This window comes from Fimicolochytrium jonesii, assembly GCF_025526975.1.
Source record: "Fimicolochytrium jonesii strain JEL569 chromosome Unknown EV422scaffold_6, whole genome shotgun sequence".
Classification (NCBI taxonomy): domain Eukaryota; kingdom Fungi; phylum Chytridiomycota; class Chytridiomycetes; order Spizellomycetales; family Powellomycetaceae; genus Fimicolochytrium; species Fimicolochytrium jonesii.
This window is the reverse complement of record NW_026515673.1, coordinates 154,970-177,415: the sequence shown is the minus strand read 5'-3', so window position 1 is coordinate 177,415 and position 22,446 is coordinate 154,970. Positions and strand designations below refer to the sequence as shown.

At 55.6% G+C, this 22,446-nt stretch overlaps 7 protein-coding genes across 7 annotated transcripts; 4 read left to right on the top strand and 3 right to left on the bottom strand.

The window, feature by feature from the left end:
- Nucleotides 1–4,064: 4,064 nt before the first annotated feature.
- Nucleotides 4,065–6,115, top strand: EV422DRAFT_383208 (major facilitator superfamily domain-containing protein). Its single transcript, XM_053066794.1, has one exon. It carries the CDS (start codon nucleotides 4,167–4,169, stop codon nucleotides 5,958–5,960), a length of 1,794 nt encoding a protein of 597 aa, XP_052927077.1. The 5' UTR covers nucleotides 4,065–4,166; the 3' UTR covers nucleotides 5,961–6,115.
- Nucleotides 6,116–6,632: 517 nt separating this feature from the next.
- On the top strand, nucleotides 6,633–9,922 carry EV422DRAFT_383163 (kinase-like domain-containing protein). Its single transcript, XM_053066793.1, has 5 exons — nucleotides 6,633–7,010; nucleotides 7,107–7,178; nucleotides 7,265–7,383; nucleotides 7,461–7,988; nucleotides 8,066–9,922. The coding sequence occupies exons 1-5, from the start codon at nucleotides 6,901–6,903 to the stop codon at nucleotides 9,823–9,825; spliced, it is 2,589 nt and encodes an 862-aa protein (XP_052927076.1). The 5' UTR covers nucleotides 6,633–6,900; the 3' UTR covers nucleotides 9,826–9,922.
- Nucleotides 9,748–10,856, bottom strand: EV422DRAFT_522568 (uncharacterized protein). The gene has a single exon (XM_053069831.1). The coding sequence runs from the start codon at nucleotides 10,482–10,484 to the stop codon at nucleotides 10,020–10,022; it is 465 nt and encodes a 154-aa protein (XP_052927075.1). The 5' UTR covers nucleotides 10,485–10,856; the 3' UTR covers nucleotides 9,748–10,019.
- Nucleotides 10,857–12,183, top strand: EV422DRAFT_522567 (uncharacterized protein). The gene has a single exon (XM_053069830.1). The coding sequence runs from the start codon at nucleotides 11,228–11,230 to the stop codon at nucleotides 11,957–11,959; it is 732 nt and encodes a 243-aa protein (XP_052927074.1). The 5' UTR covers nucleotides 10,857–11,227; the 3' UTR covers nucleotides 11,960–12,183.
- A 123-nt stretch (nucleotides 12,184–12,306) lies between these two features.
- On the top strand, nucleotides 12,307–13,875 carry EV422DRAFT_522565 (urease accessory protein UreG). The gene is made up of 7 exons (XM_053069829.1): nucleotides 12,307–12,576; nucleotides 12,701–12,728; nucleotides 12,807–12,823; nucleotides 12,893–12,965; nucleotides 13,039–13,265; nucleotides 13,359–13,402; nucleotides 13,480–13,875. Exons 1-7 carry the CDS (start codon nucleotides 12,355–12,357, stop codon nucleotides 13,685–13,687), a joined length of 819 nt encoding a protein of 272 aa, XP_052927073.1. The 5' UTR covers nucleotides 12,307–12,354; the 3' UTR covers nucleotides 13,688–13,875.
- On the bottom strand, nucleotides 13,876–16,359 carry EV422DRAFT_522558 (endothelin-converting enzyme 1). Its single transcript, XM_053069828.1, has 3 exons — nucleotides 16,068–16,359; nucleotides 14,778–15,995; nucleotides 13,876–14,716 (listed from the first exon to the last, which is right to left on the bottom strand). Exons 1-3 carry the CDS (start codon nucleotides 16,212–16,214, stop codon nucleotides 14,057–14,059), a joined length of 2,025 nt encoding a protein of 674 aa, XP_052927072.1. The 5' UTR covers nucleotides 16,215–16,359; the 3' UTR covers nucleotides 13,876–14,056.
- Nucleotides 16,360–20,268: 3,909 nt separating this feature from the next.
- On the bottom strand, nucleotides 20,269–22,130 carry EV422DRAFT_585395 (fatty acid desaturase-domain-containing protein). The gene is made up of 2 exons (XM_053073447.1): nucleotides 20,816–22,130; nucleotides 20,269–20,742 (listed from the first exon to the last, which is right to left on the bottom strand). The coding sequence occupies exons 1-2, from the start codon at nucleotides 21,818–21,820 to the stop codon at nucleotides 20,485–20,487; spliced, it is 1,263 nt and encodes a 420-aa protein (XP_052927071.1). The 5' UTR covers nucleotides 21,821–22,130; the 3' UTR covers nucleotides 20,269–20,484.
- Nucleotides 22,131–22,446: the final 316 nt, after the last annotated feature.

Here is a 22,446-nt window from a genome sequence, read left to right as displayed (position 1 = left end):
ACTCTCGGAACCCCCTTCCCACCAGACAACTATTTGCAGGGTGGAGTAGTCCTTACAACTAGCGCAAATGTGTATGGGATATATCATTGAACCCTTGGATACCCCACCCGAGGTCAAACGCGGAGCTCGGAAAGTCTGCCGTGCGTCAGCCGGCGTCGAGAGTGTGGAGTCGGTCAAGGTGGTGAGGTCTCTATATATCTGCGCCACTACCGCCCTCTCGCGCGAGAACCACCAAGATGTTGTCTCCCCGTCGATGCCGTTACATCGCTCAACTGGAAGCGCCTGCAGGAAGTTTGAGGGAGCGGTGCACTTTTTGCACTCTCCTGCACAGCCAAATACCTTCCCTCTTTAGGTCTCCTGCAGGAAGCGGGAAGGGGGTCCAGATGCGAGGGGTGACGCGGACCGGCGGAATGGCTTGCTTATGAGACGTGTTCTTCTTGCGCGTGCTCCATTATTCACCCGTCTGCACATGCACTTTCCGGATTACAGAGCCCTCATATGCTTGCGCTCACGGGAGTTTTGAGCTGGGATGGGTTACAGAGGGAGTGCTGCGGAATGACTTTATGCCGGCCAAATTGAGCGCATGGCGGTTTGTCCATTCTGGTGCTTTCATCAACAAAAAACTTTCATCAACATGCCTCTTTCCCCGAAGTTCGGAGAAGGACATAGATGAGCTGTACAGCCAACGGACATAAACCTGTGCACCTTTTCTAATTGAATTCAATGACCGTTTCACAAGCGGATGCGCGTTCCATCCAGCCTGCCTCCAGACAAGCCAACCTCCAGCCGGACAAGCCAGGATCTTACCGACATGCCCGCAATTGCGACCTCCATCTTCATCCCCTGCTATGGGCAAACCACTCTCCCCTCCGAAGAGGGCTGCCATAGTGGCGCTGCACAGGTCAGGCAAGAACAAGCGACAAATAGCTTCACAGGAGGGGGTTGCACTCAGGCCTGTTCAGTATACTATCAAGAAGTTTGCTGCTGAATCTGCGGACAGCCCAATGTCCTATCAGTCAAAAAAGCCACCGGGAAGACCAGGTAAGTATCAACCAGAGGACGGTGACTTGGAGGAGTTCCGCAGACTTGTTCTCTCAGATAGTCAGACACGAGAAAAGACACTAAAACAAATTCGGTTGGAATTCATCGCTCTTACAGGTATCACGGCATGCAAAAAGACAGTGCGTCCTTACCTTCACAAACTCCTCCATTTGACCTCCTCCTTCAAAATCCACAAGCCGTTTTTGTCTGACGAGCACAAAGCAGCACACCTTGCGTTTGCGTTGGAACATCAGCACTGGACAATTGCGGATTGGTCACCGATTGTGTGGACGGATGAGACGTCTTTTGATATTGGCTGGGTTCCCAAAATGCGATGTTGGCGTCTGCAAACTGAACGTTTTCACCCTGACTGTATCAGAGGCACTCGACGTAGTGGACGCAAGACATTTATGTATTGGGGATTATTTATTGGAAATCCTGTTGGTCCGTTGACGCAGGTCCAGCCGGTTCAGCGAGAGGGCCAAGTTCGCGGTAGGGGTATCAATTCCACTGCTTACGTTCAGCATTTAACCGCTCATCTTTTGCCAATGTGGCAAAACCTTGAGATTTTTGTTCCCAACCTCCTTTTCATGCAGGACAACGCCCCTATCCACACTTCTGCCGAAACGCGCCAATTCTTTGCGGAGCATGGCATCAACATCATGCCATGGCCAGCGCCCCGATCTCAACCCAATTGAAAACCTCTGGGCGATTGTCAAGCGGGAGGTTTCGCAGGCTAATGCAAATGCGGCGGGACTGGATGGTGTTGTGCAGCAGGTGTGGCCAACAGTGGAAAGGCATTTGGATAACCTAGTTGGATCGATGCCGACAAGGATGCAGGCAGTCATTGTTGCAAACGGAGGAACGCCACGGTATTAATAAGGGTATTAGGCAGGAACCGAATCTAGATTTCATCTAGATTAGGTTCCTTATTGATCCCCGAGACTAAGGATGATGAGTCCGCGTCTAAATCAGTTGCGGCAACGCGACCGGTTACTGACTTAGTCTCAAGGGGTGCACAGCTTTATGTCCGTTGGCTGTACCCCGCTTACCTCCATCAACTTGGTTGCCAACCTGCATTGATGATCGCAAGCGGGTACAAAACATAGCATAGTCATCTCGATCAAAGACGCCTGTCCGGCACCTTGCGAATCATCAACACAATCGGTGGCGGCAGCGTTGCGCCGTATATCAGGTAGGCTTAGTTAAGGGCCGGGCCCATTACCTGCCTTTAGTTGCCACACTGGGTGGCCAAAATCCATGACTGTTCGCTAAGTTTCCCACCCGTGCTATTTGAGAGCTAGCGCAACCTTCTTCGTAAAAGAAGCTTAACCGTCGTTGATGTCACATACCCACCCGCAACTTCCACCAGCAACATTCTTGCGATATGTCGTAGAAGGTCCTCGTGAGGGTAGTAAAAGAGAGAGAGCGAGGGATAGTATGTCAGACACTATCGCAAGGACTTCCCATCCAGAGTTCCAACGTTTGCCAAATATATAACCACCCCGACGCTGAAAGGAATCTCTTTTCGCCCAAGCCGGGGGGCATCCCACTTTATCAGTGGCACCCCCATGGGCGAGGGCCCCATGACCTTACGGAAAATGGAAGCGAGAGGGCCGGTCGGTCCGCTGCAGGAGAGTGCATGGGGGAAGAGGTCACCTTTTACTTCCCTGAGGGAGGTGGAAAGGGGCTGGTGACTTGGCTTGGATTCAAGAAGACAACAGGCACGCGGCAGGTTGCGCGTATCCCTACGCTTTGGCTCACGACGCGTTTTCCCCCTTCCCGAACCGTCTCGCATCTTCCATGGGCCCGTTTGCAGTCGCCGACCGAATACCGCTTATCCAGTAAGCAGCACAATGAGCACACCACCGGCGCGCGGCTTACCTATTGCACTGTAGATTCGTATAGTACGTAGATCCTGAAATGGCCTCCTTCTTGCGTGCCGTGCGTTTTGAGAAGATGGTTTCTCTGGGCCAGAATGACGAAATTGAGAAGAGTTAAATTGTGATCTTCGAGGGTCGCAAGATCGGCAGCTGCTTGGCTTCCTGCTTAAGAATCGACATTGCGATATCGACATCGCTTCGCTGTTAATCAAATGTCACCGGCGGCCCGCCGCTATTCGTTTGCGAGACAGTTCCATTTCTCGGAGCGATTTGAAGGGAGTCTTTTGTTGGCGACGGTGACCTCCGTCCGTCCCGAAGGACTTGGAGCATGCGTCCTTCCATATAATTCCGCCGGGTGGACGCACTCGTCTCATGTCCAAGCCGCGTTCCGATTGCACAAGGAACTTGATGAGATGTCCACCATCTCGACGCCCGCCACGTTCTCAGAGAAAAAAGAAGTCCGACTTCCATCAACTTCCGCACTGGTGATGTCACACGTCACACGCTTTGAGAACTTTCCCGTGGGAGACACTTCGGATAAACTGCATTCCCCTCGGAGACGCGCGCACATGGTTAGTTTAGCCGGCTACCTGTGGCTCGGACTGCGGTGCAGTGCTCCCCCATGTCTTTCGGACTTCGGACATGGATTGTGGGCAAAAAACAGGAGTGACAGGACGCACTGTTCCCGCCGGATCTGCGGCCTCGATGCGAAAAAATATGACGCCGATCAGTCCCCGTGAACTAACCAACTCCCCATAACATCCCTCACATCGATGGATGCGAGAGGAATCGAGGAAAGTGTGATATGTATGAGTCTACATATGGCGTATTTGTCAGGACTCGGGAAGGGCAGCGGCGCCTTTGTTTTGTGCTGCATGTAAGAGAGTTGTGCCCATGACGCGAGAAGGAACAGCGTCGGGAAAGCGTAAGACGAGAGAGAGAAACGGAAACAGCTTGTACTGTATATCGGAACCAGCGTCGTGGGCCAGTGGACCAGCAAGTGAGAAAACAATAAAAATAGGGCCAACCGTTCTTCATTCGGAGTTGGCGGACAGTCCGAGTGGCAGCTTTTCTTTTGGTGGCCGTGTTCCGTGTCTTTCGCCAGTGTCATAAACAGGGAGGCGATACAAAAGCTGCTGGACTTGCTCCAGTTTCCCCCGACGTCCTTTTCAGCCAAACAAAAGACATATTCAACAAACGGACTCTACGACGTTCATCTATATCCTACCATCGACATCAAACATGGACTCCAAGAACGGAAGCGACGCTTCCAGCGACACACTCGCCGAGACACCGACCTCGACGCTGCAACGTGAGGCCCCGGCCAAGCCTGAACGGATCGACAGCAAAGATGCATCCTTCAAAGCGCCAAACACCACCATCGGGGACGCAGCGCCCATCGTCCCCTCCGTAAAGGACGGCGACGCATTAGAACAGGACCCTGAAATCGCAAATGTAAAGATCGAGGACGTGCCAGCGCTGCAGTCCGCAGATCACGTCAATGTCCCGCTATCGAGGGCAAAGTTCGTTGCCGTGTTCATCGCACTGATCATGGCCCTTTTCCTAAGCGCCCTCGACCAAACCATCGTCGCCACCGCTATCGTCCGCATCTCCACCGACTTTGACGCTTTCGGCCAAGCCCCCTGGATCTCCACCGCCTACATGCTGACCACCACCGCCTTCGCCCCCGCATACGGCAAAATGGCTGACATTTTCGGCCGCAAACCTATGTTCCTGTTCGCCGTCGCCGTCTTCGAGATTGGAAGTCTGTGGTGCGGTGTCGCTCAAGGCATGGCTTTCCTCATCATCGGGCGCGCCATCGCGGGCGTCGGTGCCGCGGGAGTCGTCTCCATGATCCTCATCATCGTCGCCGACATTGTCAGCTTCCGCGACCGGGGGAAGTACCAGGGCATCTTTGGCGCCGTCTTCGGAATCGCGTCCGTGATCGGCCCTCTCCTTGGCGGAGTCTTCGCGGACGGCTCCGGCGTCCTCTCCTGGCGCTGGTGCTTCTTCATCAACCTCCCCATCGGTGTCGTCACCCTCGTCGTCATCTTCTTCGTCCTGCACATCCCCAGCCCCACCGGCGCCTTCCTCGCCAAATGCAAACGTGTCGACTGGTTCGGCATCACCTCCCTCGTGACCGGTATCATCCTCCTCCTCCTCCCCGTGCAGATGGGTGGCGAGGAATGGGAATGGAGCTCCGCTCCCGTCATCATCACCTTCATCCTCGCCTTCCTCGTCCTCGGCGCGTTCGTATACTCACAGTTCAAATTCGCAAAGGAACCCATCATCCCCCCCGCGGTGTTCGAGAACCGCAGCGTCCCCGCCATCGTCCTACTCGCATTCTGCCTCGGCTCCGCAATGTTCTCGCTCATCTTCTACCTGTCCATCTACTTCCAGGTCGTTGACGGCGACACGGCAACCCAAGCGGGACTCAAAACCATCCCGCTTATCCTTTCCCTCTCCCTCATGTCCCTCGTCGGCGGCCAACTGATGTCGCGGTTGGGAGTCTACGTACCCTTCTTCTACATCGGCGGCGTCATCCTCACCGTCGGATGCGCGATGATATCCACCCTTAACGCAAACTCCAATAACGGGCAACGCATCGGGTACCTTATCATCGCGGGCACGGGTGTCGGCGCTATGATCCAGGGTCGGATCATCGGGATCCAGGCCTCGGTTCAACCTCAACGGATCGCCATCGCCACCGCACTGGTCAACTTTGCGCAAACCCTCGGCGGCGCCCTTGGACTCGGTATCGTCGCGGCAGTGTACAACAACGTCGTGCAGAGCAAACTGGCCACCTATGCGCCGGGAGTACCGTACAAGGAAGTGCAGAAAAACGTGCAGCGGATCGGGGAGGTGTACCCCGCGGATGTGGCGGCGAATATCAAGCAGGCGTTGACGGAGAGCTTGAGTGTGGCGTTTGCGGTTAGCGCCGGGTTTGCGGGCTTGATTGTGGTATTTGCGGTGTTTATCAAGCAGTATCGGAGGCCGCCGGGGGCTAAGGCTGCCCCGGCTGCTTTTGCTGAGTGAGGCGGGCGAAGCGGGGATAGCATCGGGGATCAACAACTTCGACGCTGCACAATTGCCGCACTTACTTGCCGGCAACCTGTACATACCGCGACGGGAGACATGTCACCACCCACAAGGTGCCTCGACTCGCCCCTCCATAACTGCGCCCGATGTGCAAGCCACTCGGTCCACCTAATTACCCAGCACGCACTCTCGGCGAGGCCTACGGAACGTAGATGGGAAGGACTCGCTCAGTCCCGCAGAAGGCGGAACGGCTCCGCTTCAGAGCGGGCTTTTGAACATCCCACGCACCGCGACCATACCCCACCCGTCATCGCCTTGCTGTGACGATCCCATCATTGCAACAGCGTTTCCGTTCAGGCGCTGAGAGCACTGTCCGAGCATGGTTTTGTTGTCCTATGAGTACCACAACCCCCCTTTTATATATACGTAATGGATAGTTTGTGTAATACAATGGGTGCTTTTTTTTCTGTGAGATCTTTGAGCATTTTTGAGACCAGTTCTCTGGGAATCATGTGAGCATTGGGAAGTTTGGGTTGAAACTTGAAAGTGGGAGGTCCGACTTGCAGAACGGTCGTTGCGTGCCTGTTGGTGGACCAAAAGCGGGCGGCCGCGCGTGTCCAGACATCCGGACACAATCCAGAGGGCCTCTCGCCAAACTTCCCTTCCCGGCGACAAAAGGCACCGACATAGCTCGGCAACTCACCAACGACCCGAAGAGCCATACATTCTACGTATACATACGCAAACCGACAGCCGGACTGAGCCTGCCCGCCTGCTGTTCGCTCCGCCGCCACGGACAATGCCGATGCACCCGCCACCACTCATAGAACAAGCAGCAGCAGCAGGGGCACGCGCGGGCGGGTTCAACACACCGATAGAAAAACAGACATCCCCGCTCAACACTACGTAGACATACACGACATTAGCTCATCTGACAATGACGGCCGCCAAGACGCCTTCCGAATGGTGGGAGTCGCTTCGGATAGATAGAGACCGGGGAGCCACGGCGCGGACGCTGATGCAGAAACATAAGGAGGCGACGACAAGGTTCGTTTCCGGAGGTGTGAGGCGGAAAAGTCCACTTGCAAGTGTTGGTGAGTGAAAAATGGGCGCGCATTCGGATTGAAATTTCCATCCCCGCAGCCTGTCGACGGATCGGTATCGTCACGACCCCTTTTTGCTGGAGATATGGCTGGACTATATCCATCTGCAAAGGTAAGGCCCCCCCGGTGGTTTAGTTTCGAGGGGACAAGATATGGATGGGCATTCCCCCCAACGCGCTCACGGATGGATCGATGTAGGACGACAGCGGAAGACCATAGCGTAATACGAGACCAGTTCAAACTGCTCAAATCAGGGCGGGTCGGCGCCGGGAGTGCCAAGTTCTACACCTCGTGGGCCGAGTTTGAGCGTGCTGCAGGTACGAAAGGGACACACCCCTTTGCCAGAAATCGCATATGCGGGTACTGGGGGTGGATTCTCACGAAAACCCACCAGGATATATCGACCGCGCGAAACACGTGCTGCTGACTGGGATCAGCCAGAAAGCGCATCCGATGGAAGAGATGAGGACACTGATGGCTGAAATGTCAGGCGCAAACACGATGGAAAAGGTTTCGGCGCGGGTGGCGTCAGGAGGGGGACGGGCCGGTGCAGGAGCATCAGCAGCGGCAGCATTGGCGCCAATCTCGAAATCCGTCACAGCAGAGCGACGACGGGAGGACGCGCGCGGGCAAGCAGCACAGGAGTCGAAGAACGACTCGGTTCCCGACGCCCAAGCATCGATAACAGAATCGAGCATCGACAAATACTCGTTTGATGAAGGCAGCCCGAACAGCCAGGGCACTTCGGCGTCGGGATCTAGCAGCGTGTCTCCTTCGGAGCAGATGGCGAAGCAGAGTGCGAGGCGGCCCATCACGCGGTTAAGATTGTTGGGGAAGATGGGCCCGCCGGGACGCGTCTCGGTTGCGAGATCGGATGATAACACGTCAAGTACCCTTATGGATGTGTCGTATTTGGCTGAAGGTAGCTTAGCTGGTTTATTTGGGGCTGCATGATTTCATCGAAAAGAGCAGCCTTTACTGATGAAATCTCCTTGGCAGAACTACCCATTTCCTCTCCCACAGAGATTCCTGATGTCGCACCAGTCATCAACGCACCGCCGCTCTCAGAACGCAAACCACCATATTCCGTTGACATCGAACCTCCTAGCTCCGCTTACAAAGACAAAGAAAACATCCCGGTCAATGGGCCACCGCTACCCACCGTCCAAGAACAGCCCGCCACAATCATACCGGTCGCGCCCATCCACACCCAGTACGGTGCTGCTACGCCTCTCGCTTCAGCATCCCTTCGAGCACCAGCAGGATCGACCAAACCACCACATATAGAAACCAGTATTTCGAAACAGGCGTGGAGTCAGGCTACGCCGTCTCTCACTGCGCGGCCGTTTCTCCGTCGCGCGCTGTCGACCGCGAGTGATCAACAACAGCCTCATATGAGTGTACCGAGGTCTGCGATGCAGCGGCCGGACGGGAGCTATTTGACCGGCGGTGAGCGTAACCCGGTTGCTGCCACACCACTACCGAACCAAAACACGTATCCACAGCAAGACACTTACGGTTCTACGCCCACAATCATGCCCCGAACCGCGCACCAACGGCAACAGTGGCATCACCCTGTCGATTTCCAAGCGACAGGACAAAAGGACAAATCAAACGTCGCCGTCAACGGGGTCGTATACAAGAAGCTCGAACTCATCGGCCGCGGCGGCAGCAGCAAAGTCTACAAGATCATGGCGGAGGACAAAAAACTCTACGCCCTTAAAAAAGTAAAACTCCGCGGGCAAGAAGACAGCGCGATCGAAGGCTACCTCAACGAGATCGCCCTCCTGAAGCGGCTCAGCAGCAACGAACGCATCATCCGCCTCATCGACTCGGAACTGAACGAACCGGAGGGGCATATGCTCATGGTGCTGGAGTACGGCGAGATCGACCTCGCGCACATGCTGCAGAAGGAGCAGAATGGAGCATCCGAGGGGCCCCGACTGAGCCTGAATTTCGTGCGAATGTACTGGGAACAGATGCTCCGCGCCGTGCACGCCATCCACGAGGAGAACATCATCCACTCGGACCTCAAACCCGCTAACTTTCTTCTGGTTGAAGGATCCCTTAAGTTGATCGATTTCGGGATCGCGAAATCGATACCCAACGACACGACGAATATCCAGCGGGACCACCAGACGGGCACGATCAATTACATGGCGCCGGAGGCGATCGCGTTTGCGGACCAGACGACGACCAGTTTCCCCGTCCACGGGGGCAGCAGCAACAACACCACTAAACGGCAGTATCTGAAACTCGGCCGCTCCTCGGACGTCTGGTCGCTCGGCTGCATCCTGTACCAACTCGTCTACGGCCGGCCACCCTTTGCGCATCTACCCGTGATGAAGAAGCTGCAGTGTATCGTCGACCCGGGGTATGAGATTGGGTACGAGGAGTGCGGCGACGCCACGGTTGTGGAGGATCTGAAATCTTGTTTGAGGAGGGATCCGAGGATGAGGGGGACGATTCCGGGACTGCTTGCGGGGAGGTTTTTGAACCCCGGTAGAGGCGAGGACGGTGGGGGAGGAGGGATACAGGTGTCTAACTTCCCGTCGTTGACTCCGGATTTGCTGACGCAGATTGTGCGGCAGGTGCTTGATATCGGGGGTACGTGGGATACGGCACAGGGAGGTGTGGGGGATGTGGAGCAGATTGCGAGGGAGATTTATCGACAGGTTGGGCTGGGTGGTGGGGGTGGTGGTGCGGGGGCCGTGCAGTTGGATTTGAGACGATTTCAGCGGCGGGGGAGGCGGTCGTGAGTAAGCTGGGGATGTGCGGACTTTTGTGTCTTTTTCGGTGCGCTGAGAAGGAGTATCTCGGTGGCCGAATGCTGAAGCTGGACGCGCTCCCGGCCGGGTGACATGGAGGTGCGACACGGAAGTCACCCGGGCTCATTTTCGTTGCGGTTTGGGATGATGCCCGCGTTCAGCTTGTTCCCCGATTACCTCATCCTTCATCGCATTCCGGATTGTTCCACGAGATCGCATTGCGCTGCGACAAGAGACCGTAGTCCCGCAATATGGAACGGTGAAACGACACACGACACCCTACCTCCTTCGCTACCCCGATACACGCAAATGCAACATGTGAGAACGGCAAAGACGTGGAGATGAAGTAAGGAGGGAAGCGGCATCAGACGTCCAGGAATCTTGGTCTCCCTCCTCTCACCACCCCAAGACGCGGTCCTCGGATGGTCTCTCTCTGATGTGACGCGCGCATTCGGCAAACCCCCGAACGTGGCAGACTCATCTGTCGCCGGGTCCGGCCAGTTCGCGATCCTCGTAGAACCGAAACCATGGCAGATCAGTCGATGACGGACGGCGAGGACGCACGAGGACGCAAGGATGGGGGCGTAGACGGAGCGTTGCGAGGATACTGGACTCTCTACCCTGTCTGGCCCGCGAGTCGTGAAAATCATGAGAGGTTTCGGCTAGGCTGATCGAGACGGAGAACCGGGGGCACGCTTGCAAGTTGCGGGGTTGGGTCTGGGCGGTTGCGGTTCTGACTATGGAGACGAGGTTGGGATGGGGACGTAGGGGGCGCCCGTAAGGTATCCAAGCGGTGATTTTCGGACGCCCTACCGATTCAGCGGTGTTGGGCGAGCCGGCCACCTAGCCCTGAGCGATGCTCCCCTGATGCGTGGCTTGCATACAGTAGATTAGCTTGCGAGAATGAGGATGCACGTGCATGGTAGAATGGCATATTCTTGCACATGCGGGCATCTAGATTGGGAAGTGTGCCCAACGAATGAATGGGCGCGCATTGTGCGGTTTTTTCTTGAATATACAATAGGGGAACGAATCAAATTCTACGGGTATACGCCGCGGCAAGCAATCCAAAGCTGCCCAAACAGAAACAAAGAGTATCAGGCCTCCGGCATGGACAGGAATGCCATGAGGGTCCAGTACGCCTCGTTTCCTGGTTGAATTGAAGGTTGCTGGTTTGCGAAACGATCACCCGCATGATGCATGATATGGAGAATGTCGTAGTTACTGTACCTGCGTTGTGAAGATACTTTGTTTCAAAGCCCAGCTTTTCGCACCCAGCTGTGCGGCCGAGGTCGTAGAGAGCAACTGTGAAGTGACGGCGGGTATCCACAGGTTGCCGCGGTCCGCTTCGGGCACGTCGTCTTTGAATAACCCGTTGAATCGGCACTTCTCCATGGCTAAAAAGGCCTCGCACGACAGATCCAGAGCGTCGCTTTCGCTGATTTCATCGTATTCGCTCTCGCTGAGAAGGCGGATGTTCTCCCAAGCGAACATATTCAGAGAGGTGTCCACGAGGTCGAGTCACTCCAGTCAGCCAGCTGGCAACATCGGTGGTACAAGCTTCATCGGCCTCGTACCCCGGCAAGAGATCTTCCTCCACTCCGTCATCACTGTCCTCATGGTCGCTTTCGGACCCCTCGTACTCCTCATCGTTGTCCTGCTCAGCATCATCGCTGTCGCCATCATTTGCACCTCCGTGCATCATTGCCATCGCTCGCGCCGCCTTCCTCGTCATGCCAACTTGGGCTCGAGCGGCGCCCTTCGTCGTCAAGTCGCGGGTGTCGCGGGCCGCCTTCGCAACCTGGGCGAAGCACTTCTGCGTGAAATTTGTTATATCGTCGTAGGCTCTACCTTTCTTCTTGTCAAGGCTGCTCGACATGGCTTTCACTCTGTCCTGATTGCTCTTGGCAGCCACCCCGGAATACAGGACCTTCAAGTCCCTCTTGAAATGCCTGAACAGCGTCGTCTTTGTGCCGTTCGGGAACTTCAACAGCCACGATTGGCAATAGTCGTAGGTCGACCATTCGGTTGGCTTTGTGTTCGTCCAATACTCTTCGAGCCTCTGAATCCACTCGACAGAGGCCGAAGGCAGCCGCCGAGCGGGCACGCCTCTGCAGCGTCCTGATGTGCCTCATTTGGTCGAGTGACCGCGTTGCAAAGGAAAGGAGAGAGATGGTGTGATGTGTGATGTGTTGAAGATGGCATAAAAGTGCTGTTGAAAGCATAGGGAAAACGTGAGGGGGAGCGAGTGCAGGCTGTCTTCTATATGACATCCTCTCATTGGGGGAGTGTGTGGAAGCTAATCATGAGGCTAATCTGTTGCCATGAAAAATGAAAAATCGATTCCCCTAATCAGTTGTTAAATATGTTGTAATCAAAATCGAATTCTCTGTTACATTGCGCGCATTGACGCGTCCATTCATATGGGATCATATGTGGTGTACTATGGGTTGAAGCGTGTACTGTGAAGGCCCCCGACAACTGTGAAGCCGCTCATCGTTTTCAGCACAGCCAGCAAAGATGGCAAACCAAACAGTCCGCCTCGAACTGCACCATCCCTCCTACGCCAACACCGGCGCGGCAGGCTCCAACCCGGCCGACCACGCCCACAGTCACGGCCACGATCATCACGGCGGCGGCAACGACCATGGCCACACCCATGAACACATGGAACACCCCGGGCGATACTTGGATAGAGATACGCCGATTTCGACTAGGGATTGGTCTGAGAGGGCTTTTACGGTATGGCTGAAGGGGATGGAGGAGGGGATGCGAGGCCCCATCTTGCGGGAGGAAGTTGGGAACTGGTCTTTGTGGTTTGGTGTTCTTCTGTTTTGGGTTCTACCACTGACGGGTCGTGTGCTAGGTTGGAATCGGCGGACCGGTGGGCTCAGGTATGCTAGCCGTTTATGGATCGTGAGATCTACAAACGCCACTCCTGATTTATTGTTCTTCGTTTGGATCCGTTCCAGGCAAAACAGCGTTGATGGTGAGGATAATCCGATCCCTTGACGTTTCCTGCACCAAAGTACCCACACTCAATCCCCTTATCCCCCAGCTCGCACTCTGCAAAGCCCTCCAAAACACCGTCTCAATCGCCGCCGTTACCAACGACATCTTCACACGCGAAGGTTACACTACAACAACCCCCCTGCCCCATATCTGATCATCACAAGCTAACCCCCTCACTCTCTTCCCTTCCAGACGCCGAATTCTTAATCCGCAACCAAGCCCTCCCCGACCCGCGCCGGATCCGCGCCATCGAAACCGGCGGCTGCCCGCACGCCGCGATCCGCGAAGACATTTCAGCAAATCTCGAGGCGTTGGAACAGCTGCAGGCCGAGTTCGGAACCCAGGTGTTGTTGGTGGAGAGCGGGGGGGATAATCTGGCCGCGAATTATTCGAGGGAGTTGGCGGATTATATCATTTATGTGGGTGTGCGGTGGGCGATGGGTGGGAGCGGCGTTCGAAACGGCCCGCACGCCAGACTGATTAACTCTCCCACGAACGACAAACAAAAACAGGTTATTGACGTCAGCGGCGGCGACAAAATCCCGCGCAAGGGCGGGTACGTCCCCCTTTCCTCCCTGTCTCAAACGAAGACTCACACGCCTCACTCATGCCCCGATCTCCTCCCCTACACAGCCCAGGCATAACGCAATCCGACCTCCTCCTGGTGAACAAAACCGACCTCGCGCCGTACATCGGCGCCGACCTCGCTGTGATGCGGCGCGACGCGGATAGGATGCGTGATGGGGGGCCGACGCTGTTTACGCAGGTCAAGAATGGGATGGGTGTCGAGGATGTTGTGGAGAGGATTTTGGAGGCGGGGAGGCGGGTGGGGGCTTTTTAGGGGCGTGGTGGGATGTACCGAGTTGGAGGGGATTGGAAGTGCCCCGGGGTAGCATGCAGGATAGCATGAGCGCGTGAGATATGTGCGGCGTACTCCGACACAGTTTAGCAATAATACGATGGGAAACATTACTGTGGAACGGACGGAAACCAGATACATGAACTCTTTCGACTCTTTGAAAACAAACAACGAAAGTGTCCGGCACATTTGTTTTGATTATGTACAAAATGAGATGAAAAACACAGAATGTTGTCCTACGGATCCCGCTGCATACGTCCTCTCACGACACGACATCTGCTAAAATGACCGTGCTACGCTAGAAAGGCTACTGCCGACCTCTCATAACAAGAAGAACCACAATCAGCCGGCCTACCAAATGTTAACCAGCTTCTCCCCGACCCTCCGCATCCCATCCCCCTCCTTCACCCCAAACGCCTCCCAAAACTCCGCCAAATTCGACAACGGCCCATTCGCCCTATAGTTCCCGGGCGAATGCGGGTCCGTCGTGATCCGCATCAACGCATTCTCCTTCCTGATAGTGTTCCGCCATACCTGCGCCCAGCTTACAAACACCTGCTGTTCAGGTGTGAGGCGGAGGATCTCGGTACCCTGGGCGTCGCGCACGATGTAGTCAGGTACACGGCCGTGTTTGGCTTGGTACTTTTGGAAGGCGAGGTATGCGATCTTCAGCCCACCCAGGTCCGCGATGTTTTCGCCCTGTGTGAGGTCGCCTTTCACGTTCTGGCCGAAAGTAACGTACTCGTTATACTGCTCGATGATAACCTTTGCGCGTTCGTTGAACCGTTTGGCGTCGCCTTCGGTCCACCAGTTGACGAGGTTCCCGTGTGCGTCGAATTGTTTGCCTTGGTCGTCGAACCCGTGCGTGATCTCGTGGCCGATGACGGCGCCGATGGCTCCGAAACTGAAGGCGGGGGCGCCGCCGTCTTCGCCGTGGAAGAAGAAAGGAGGGGCGAGGATTGCCGCGGGGAAGACGATCTCGACGAGGGAAGGGTGAAAGTATGCGTTCACCTACAGGAAGGGTATAAGTTAAACTTGTAATCGATTGGATTCCCATGTCCGTGAGACTTACCATGTAAGCCGGCATCTCCCAGCGGTTCCGGTCGACGGGTTTGTTGACGCGCTTATACATACGTTGCGAGTCGGCGGCGTTGACAAGCCGCACGTTCTCGAACCAGGGCTTGGTGTGCAAGACGGCGGATTCGAGGGCGGCGCCATAGTCTTCCCATTTGTCCGGGAAACCGATCTTGGGACGCATGGCTTTGAGTTTTTCGAGGGCTTTGGCGCGCGTGGCGTCTTCCATCCAGTCGAGGACTTTGAGCTTCTCTTCGAGGGCGGCGATGACGAGTTGGACGAGTTCGTCGGCTTGGGCTTTGGCTTCCTGTGGGAATGCGCGTGCGATGTAGGCGACGCTGAGGCTGTCGGGGATAGCGGAGGAGATGGTATCCAGTACGCGCTTCCACCTGGGCTTGATCTCGGCTTGGCCTGTGAGGACGGTGCCGTAGAAAGCGAAGCGGAGGTCGACAAATTCCTTGCTCAGATATGGGGCGCTCCCACGCAGAGCGTTGAAGCGGAGGTAGTTCTGCCAGTCCTTGATGCTGACGCTCTTCAGGAGTTCGCTGATCTTGGTGAAGAATTTGGGGTTGTCGAGGATGACGAAGCCGCCGAACGCGTCCACGTTCTCGTAGCCGATAGACTTAAAGTAGGCCTCCCATTCGACCTCAGGCGCGAGCACAGCGAGTTCTTTGACGGTCTTCTTGTTGTACGTCGCCTCTGGATCACGGCGCTCGCTCATGGTCAACGAGGATTTCGCCAACTCGAGTTCCACATCGTAGATAGCCTTGGCGATCGAGTCAGCATCGCTCTTGGACAGCGACTTGTCCGCCAACTGGAACAGGTCGGCGATGAAAGTGTGATATTTTTCGCGGATCTCCTTCTTATCCTCGTCAAAGTAGTAGTCACGGTCGGGAAGACCAAGGCCGCTTTGATACAGCTCCAGGATCTCCCAGACGGAGTTCTTGGCGTCAGGGTTGACGTGTGCCGACCAAAAGGGTCCACCGATCTGCTGCACGTGCAGATCCTTTCCGGCTAACTCAACAGCGTCCTTGGCGGTTTTGACGCCGGAGATCTTGTCGAGGATGTCCTGCACGGGTGTCAGGCCGGCTTTGTTGGAGAGAGCCTCGTCCACACCGGAGCGGTAGAATTCACCAAGCATAGAGGGCTTGTTGGAGGGGTCGATAACTTCCTCTAGGATGCTCTTCAGGAGATCATCGTTCGAGTCGATGAGTTGCTATAGGACGAAGATAAGGTCAGTCAGGGAGTCTACACATGGTATAGTAAGAGTAAAGAGACCTATGCGCACCTCGAAGACTCCATAACGCGATTTGTCTGCCGGGATGTCATGGGTTTTCAGCCACCCTCCGTTGACGTAGGAATAGAAGTCGTCTGCGGGGTTGACGGAGAGGTCGAAGTTTGCGGCCTCGACAGGCTCCATTGCTTTAGCGGGCATTGTAGTGGTTGTCTGGAGGGTGCTGCTGTGTTGTTGTGCTGTTTGTGTGGGCTCTGGGAAGGGAAGGGGATTCGTTTTTATGTCAGTGGTCCGGCGGGTGGTTTGTCACGAGCTGAGCGGAATCCTTCGCCAGCGAGTCGTGGCCACAGGGACAGGCCGCATACCTCCCGTCGTGGCCTTCCCACGAAGCGGCTGCACACTGCACGCAGGAAATCGCCTCTGCAACATCCGCTCGCTCTCGCTCCGGTCATATTCCTGCCACAGTCACCATGCATCGGGTGTGGTTCTCGCTTGTGTCCCCAGAGGGTAGCCCGCTCTCCGGAACTAGGGTCGACAAGGTCTCGCTTCCCGATGCTGACAGCGACGTCACGGACCTCTGCGATGCCGTAAAGGCGAAGTCACCCGAAACCATTGGAAAGGTTGACACGGCTCGGCTCCACGTCTACGCCAGCAAGGACGACCTCACCAACAACCAACCACTCAAATTGAGCTGCAAGGTGGAGACGCTACAAACAACCGATGATGACCCGCTCCTTGTGGTGGTGCCAGCGAAAAGTGAGACTTGCTCGTCCGTTTACTGTATCTGTTTTGGGTAAACGCTGATAACCTAGTCTGCTCCCCCGCTAAGCCGACACGCGATGTCGATTCTCGCTCCATAGAAGACGCAGACGGTCCTACACACATGTGATTCAAAGCTCGATGTTGATTCGCGAGCGTCCTTCATCGTCATCGCCTTGTCCCGACTTGCTCCATCTCAAAGGAAAACGGTTTGTAGCGGGCTCAGAACCAGAGAAGAACGTCCCGATGAACGGTGGATTTATCAAATTCTTATCGGGCAATGATCCCATTTCGGGTCGACGTTTTGATGGCTGATAAATCCCGTATGTCCGCTGGACATACGCTCGGGTATGTCTGCCCGTAACGGGAGTCCCGGCCACTTCCTCGGGACTATAATCCGCAACCATAGGCGACATGGAGGTCGCCCAACCGTGATGTGGGCGTAACAATCCGTGACAAGGCGATATCGGTATCGCAATCCCAGGACTGTCTCCCACGATCCCACGGCCATTTTGGAAGCCAACTCGCATGTTATGAACGATATCGGACAGGTTGCAATACTCCCTTCAAGCTGCCAAAGGAATCAGACTTGTTGTCGGATGCCACTCACGGAACTGACCCTGGAACTGGCGGCGATTTGACGGGCGCGCTTCTCGTCACAATCAACTCCGCCGACAGGTGATTGACACCACACCAACATCTCAAGGTGGAGACCCGCTTGACATTGGGACCCGGACTCACCTCCGACACTGCGTTAACCGCATTCTCGCTCTTCTTGAAATTATATTCAAGCCCTCATAAGTCCATCCATGGGTTGAGGGTCCTCGATGGTAAAGAAACCAATGAATTTAATAAGGCCATGCCCTCAGTGCGCTTCTCCCATACACCCTCAAAGGCCTGAAGTGCGCCGCTTCTTCGAACGTGTTGCCAGGCAATACGACGCCTGGTCATGTCTGCCCTTGACACATAAGTTGGGCTAAGCTACATGCTCTTGAACATGCCGTTTCCACGTTTCAATGTAATGTAGCAGATCTATGAACCTGGGTGGAAGTGATGGTTGCGGATAGCGAGCGCACAGTTAGTCTAACCGAGATGACTATCCGGGCAGTGGTTGTTATCCGTCTCCGCTGCACGGTTTCGCCGGGCCTTTGGCCACCAAGGACTGTGGTCAGTTGCCGACAATAACACACGGCCGTTACGGAACTCCGGCGTGTAGGAGCTATTGCTGCCCAGATTGATCTTTGCAAGAAAACCTGCCTGTGTTTTCTGGGCGCCCGCTCCCAAGTCCCAATTCGACGTTAGTCCGGGCCTTGAGAGATGAATGAGCTCGGAAAAACGGTGCAAAAGCGGCTATTATTGGGAATGTCACGCATCGCCTGCTGGTGATTGTGCCCTCTTCATTCAGGATGACGAGGCGAACATTAGCATATCGGGAAAATGGGGTCTGCATTTACGAACATCGAACATTCTTCGGCCCCAGAACCTTGCTTGCGGGGTCCGGACGCGTCATGGACGCGTTTTGGGTTCATGGCAAAACGTTGCGGACCCTTCCTTTCCCGTTCATCTAGCTAGATCTGGTTATATCTCTTGATCCTTTAAAAGTCTGACCCAGTCCTGGACCCGTGCGGGCGCAATGTATGGCATTGAAACAGAGGGCCACTAATGGATCGGTGTTTGCAACGCAGAATTCGCGCTTTCTCCTTTGTTCAGCGATGCTCCATGAACAGGGGCACGTCTGCTCGGATTTGCAGTCACACTCGAACCTTTTAGTTTCGGACAAAGAAACGCCTGAACGCGTTACGGACGCGTTGTGACTTTGGCGGTCGGGACCTGTGGGACAAGCGGAGTCGAGCACATCAGCACAAACCGAGCAACAACGACTAGAAACCAAAGAGTCAAGTAGAAGACTAGCTCCGCCTGCGCTTCGCGTCGCTCACGCGAAATGGGGGGAGCTCGCCGCTAGTACGTCGGGAACCGGAGCGCAACAGTTTCCGAGGGCGCGTACATTCCCTGTCTGTATATGTAAGCTGATACCTCACCAGATCGGCTCCGTCCTTCCTACTGTCTACCATCGGAGTCACCTCGTGCGTTCAGTGATGCTCATCGGGGCAGCTGCACCAGAACAGAGTAATGAAACAGAGAACGACGGCAGAAAACAATCAGTGCCAGATGGCATGAATCTCGCATCCCCGCCCTTCAACGTACTTTAAGCGATCCTAACCCTCCTTTCAACGCCTGCACCCCCCTGCTTTTCTCAGATCTCGGACGTTGAGTTCCAGACGCCGCGGTTGCATCTGCAAGTCGGTCTTCTCTGGGCTCCCGTTTAAAATCCAACGTACTCTATGCAACCGGATTATCGGACAACAAGCCCCTCCACTGAAATGAGGTTTCCTAACCCCTCGTTGTGCTCGTGCCACACACTCGGGACGACATGCAGAAGTCGGGTATTGTACAGCAACCCTGACAGCAACCACCGTCGTCCGTTTGACTTTGACTCGGTTGATTCCGATCACGTGACCTCCCAGTCTGACGGAATTCAAATCGGCCACGTTGACGCGTTGACCCAGCACAGCCACCTTCCCGTTCTTGGCGCGTGGTTACCTCATCAGATCAAATCATAAACTGCCGTCGCATCGCGAATATAAAAGCATCCTCCCAACACGCCCCAGAGACTCGACAACAACTATTGCACCAACACACACAGAACGGAGCATAAACCAACCCCCCACCCCCCCCCCCCCCCCCCCCCGCACAAAAATGCCAGGCCTGCACAAACCCACACACACATCCCAACCCACGCCGTCCACCGAGCACCACCACCAACAAGAACAACACCAGACCCCGGAATCCATTCACCAGCACCAACAACAGCAGCAGCACGCCCAGCCCCACCAAACACCGGAGGAGATGTACGATGAGGCGATGGAGTTGGAGTATGCGAAGCGGGAGGGCGGGGCGTGAGATCGACGCGTGGAGAGTTGGGCTGGGATCTGAAGCGGGTGGGGCGCATCATAGTTCATACCCTCGGTATTGCAGGAGAGGGCGACCGACGGTGTTTGGGGGGGGGGGGGGGGGACCGACTGGCCCATCTGCGCCACCGCGCATACCGTCCGATTCGACTGCCCTGGGTGTCTGATGAATGGCTTGGATCGCTAGCGGGCCGCACGCGGCGGATTGGGTGTATAGCAGATTTCGCTCGTAGGATAGACGTCGCCGAGCGGTGGAATTCACACCGCTTCGTTTTGTCGGGCGGGGAATCGACGCTTGTATTGTGTTTGGCTTGTGTGTATTGTAGCCATTTCCAAGAAGATTTCCGTTGGCTTTATCGCGGGAAAACCCGACGAGGATCGTGGATCTTGGTTGCGAAGGCGAGGGCCAATGAAAATGAGGTTTCGGGGGTCTCGTTGACCAGGGCGATTTGCACTCGAGTCCACCCGTTTTTCGTACGTATATTCAATCTAAATCCACAATGAGGTCGAAAAATAGAACGCACTACCGCACGGCGCCAGGTGAATAAATATGTATTTGTACGTAAGGGATGTATACCATGCCGCATCAACACAGACACCCTCGCATAGCAGACGAAGGGGGTTGTTTATCGTTCCGCTAGCGGTGACGAGTCTCAACGCGAGGATCCTAATTAACTGCTCAAACGACTCCGAGACCTTGACCAACGCTCGTCTTCCAGCGCCTCCCGGCGCTCTCAATCCGCCTACTCACAATCCACCCTCCTCTCCCACCCCACCTCCCCGGTCTTCTCAACCTCCCTCGCAGTCCTCCCATTCCTCTCGACAACCATCCTTCGGCCCTTCTTATGGTCCTCGTAGTTCCTGCCCACACGCGACTGCGGGCCGATCTGCCGGTCAAAGATGAATCGCACGAGGACCATCACCCAGGAGGAGTGGTAGGCGAGGGTATCGTAGAATTCGGGGGCGAGGGATTTTATTGTTGGGAGGCGGCGCCATGGGACCTTTATAAAAAAAAGGAATAGGGTGTGAGTGGGCGGGTGATGGGGAGAATGTGAAGAGGGGGGTAAGGCGTACCTTGGTGAAATCGTGATGCTCGTTATGGTACCCAATATTCATAAACGGCCAGTTCAAGATCCCATAGTACGAGTACGTTTCCTGCCCATCATCGAACGTGAAATGTTCCTGGATGAAATGCGCGGCGGCGGGGTGGATGCCGTATCCGAACCACAGCGAGAGGAACAGGTACAGGAAGCCCCTCCATCCACAGAATTTGACGACGAGGGCGTCGGTGCAGATCGTAAAGATGACGTTGTAGATCTCCCATTTGGAGGGGGTCTTTTGCATCGCGGCGCCGCGGACGACGTACATGAGCGGGTAAAAGAACAAAAAGACGAATTTGGCCAGTGGGTTCGATTTGATCAGCTTGACTTCGAAATCGAGGGGGAGGTCGGGGTCACGCCCGACGACGCCCTGGAAGGCGTGGTGTTCGAGATGGTACCTGCGGAACGAGCTGAAGATCGGGAACGGGATGCCGATGTTGGCGATGAACCCAACGGCTCTGTTCAGCGCCTGGCTCTTCCCGCAGAGCCCGTGGCAGGCGTCGTGGATGATTACTCCATACACCTGCGTCATGGATCCGCCGACGACATAGACGACAAACAGGAATTTCCACACGGACTCGGTGTCGATTTTACCGAAATAGTAGGCGAGGGCAACCTGGAATGCGGCGGCGAAGACGGTGATGTACTTTGTGGACCATTCGTAGCCGTAGAGGTGTTGGATTTCGGGGTGGGCTTCGAGGATGGCGTGTTTGCGTTTGATGTGGGGTTCGTCGAGGTCGTCTTTTGCGATTTCGGTGTGGACGTGCGGGATGGAGCGTTGCCAGTCGCCGAGGTAGAGTGGGTGACGGCGGTCGGGTTCTGCGGCTGATGCGGTGGTGGCGACGGAGGCTGATTTGGTGGACACCTCAGGGGCCGAGACGGCATTTGCTGCTGGACGCTTGTACAGGCCGGTGGTGGAGACGGGCTCAACTGCCGGGGAGGAGGGGGCGCCGGCCGAGTCTGGTGTTGCGGTCAGCATTTTGGGGTGTTGAGGAAACGCCTCAATGCTCGGAACTCGCTAAGTGCCGATCAGCAGAACGGCTGTGGAGAAGAGCGTTGGTGCTTCTCGTAGGATACTCCAGCCGCTACTACGTACACTAGCGCAGTGAGTCCAGCGTTGAGAGTGGGTGGGAAGGAAGGATTGTGCCAAAATGCGCAAGACGCTTTGTGTTGTTGGGCCGCTTTTTGGCCGCTTTTTGCCTGTTCTGTCCGATGGGCAGTTGTGGCGGCTCATCTCAATCTTCCCCTCTTGATTTGAATGCGAATGCGAACGCGCTCACAGCCTCGTCTCCCCTCCTATCATCATTCCACTGTCAAACATACGGCCCGCTCGCGTGTTATGTAATCCCCTCATGTCGCTCGCAACGCGTTCCGTCCTGCAGGAGATGTCCGATGAACAACAGAAAGGCCAACTTATCCTTGAAGTGGGTTGATTTGTTCGATCGATGGAGCCATCGTGTTCCGCCGGTTTGTTCATTCCGGAACCCGCGGCGGACGGTCTCTTCTCGACGCACGCTTGCCCTCTCCTGCAGGGTTGACCGCAGAGTTGACCTGTAGCCCTCCTGCAGGAAGAAGGGGTCACAATCCAATTTCATGGCGCTTGCA

Bases quoted from the DNA above. Each gene is read 5' to 3' on its own strand.
- EV422DRAFT_383208 (XM_053066794.1), top strand. From the start codon at position 4,167: ATGGACTCCAAGAACGGAAGCGACGCTTCCAGCGACACACTCGCCGAG.
- EV422DRAFT_383163 (XM_053066793.1), top strand. From the start codon at position 6,901: ATGACGGCCGCCAAGACGCCTTCCGAATGGTGGGAGTCGCTTCGGATA. The intron at 7,179-7,264 runs GTAAGGCCCCCC...GGATCGATGTAG, and splicing joins GACTATATCCATCTGCAAAG to GACGACAGCGGAAGACCATA. The intron at 7,384-7,460 runs GTACGAAAGGGA...AAAACCCACCAG, and splicing joins CGAGTTTGAGCGTGCTGCAG to GATATATCGACCGCGCGAAA.
- EV422DRAFT_522568 (XM_053069831.1), bottom strand. From the start codon at position 10,484: ATGATTTTCACGACTCGCGGGCCAGACAGGGTAGAGAGTCCAGTATCC.
- EV422DRAFT_522567 (XM_053069830.1), top strand. From the start codon at position 11,228: ATGGCTAAAAAGGCCTCGCACGACAGATCCAGAGCGTCGCTTTCGCTG.
- EV422DRAFT_522565 (XM_053069829.1), top strand. From the start codon at position 12,355: ATGGCAAACCAAACAGTCCGCCTCGAACTGCACCATCCCTCCTACGCC. The intron at 13,266-13,358 runs GTGGGTGTGCGG...AAACAAAAACAG, and splicing joins TGGCGGATTATATCATTTAT to GTTATTGACGTCAGCGGCGG. The intron at 13,403-13,479 runs GTACGTCCCCCT...TCCCCTACACAG, and splicing joins AAAATCCCGCGCAAGGGCGG to CCCAGGCATAACGCAATCCG.
- EV422DRAFT_522558 (XM_053069828.1), bottom strand. From the start codon at position 16,214: ATGCCCGCTAAAGCAATGGAGCCTGTCGAGGCCGCAAACTTCGACCTC. The intron at 15,996-16,067 runs GTGCGCATAGGT...TTCGTCCTATAG, and splicing joins CGCGTTATGGAGTCTTCGAG to CAACTCATCGACTCGAACGA. The intron at 14,717-14,777 runs GTAAGTCTCACG...CCCTTCCTGTAG, and splicing joins GGGAGATGCCGGCTTACATG to GTGAACGCATACTTTCACCC.
- EV422DRAFT_585395 (XM_053073447.1), bottom strand. From the start codon at position 21,820: ATGCTGACCGCAACACCAGACTCGGCCGGCGCCCCCTCCTCCCCGGCA. The intron at 20,743-20,815 runs GTACGCCTTACC...TTTTTTATAAAG, and splicing joins AGCATCACGATTTCACCAAG to GTCCCATGGCGCCGCCTCCC.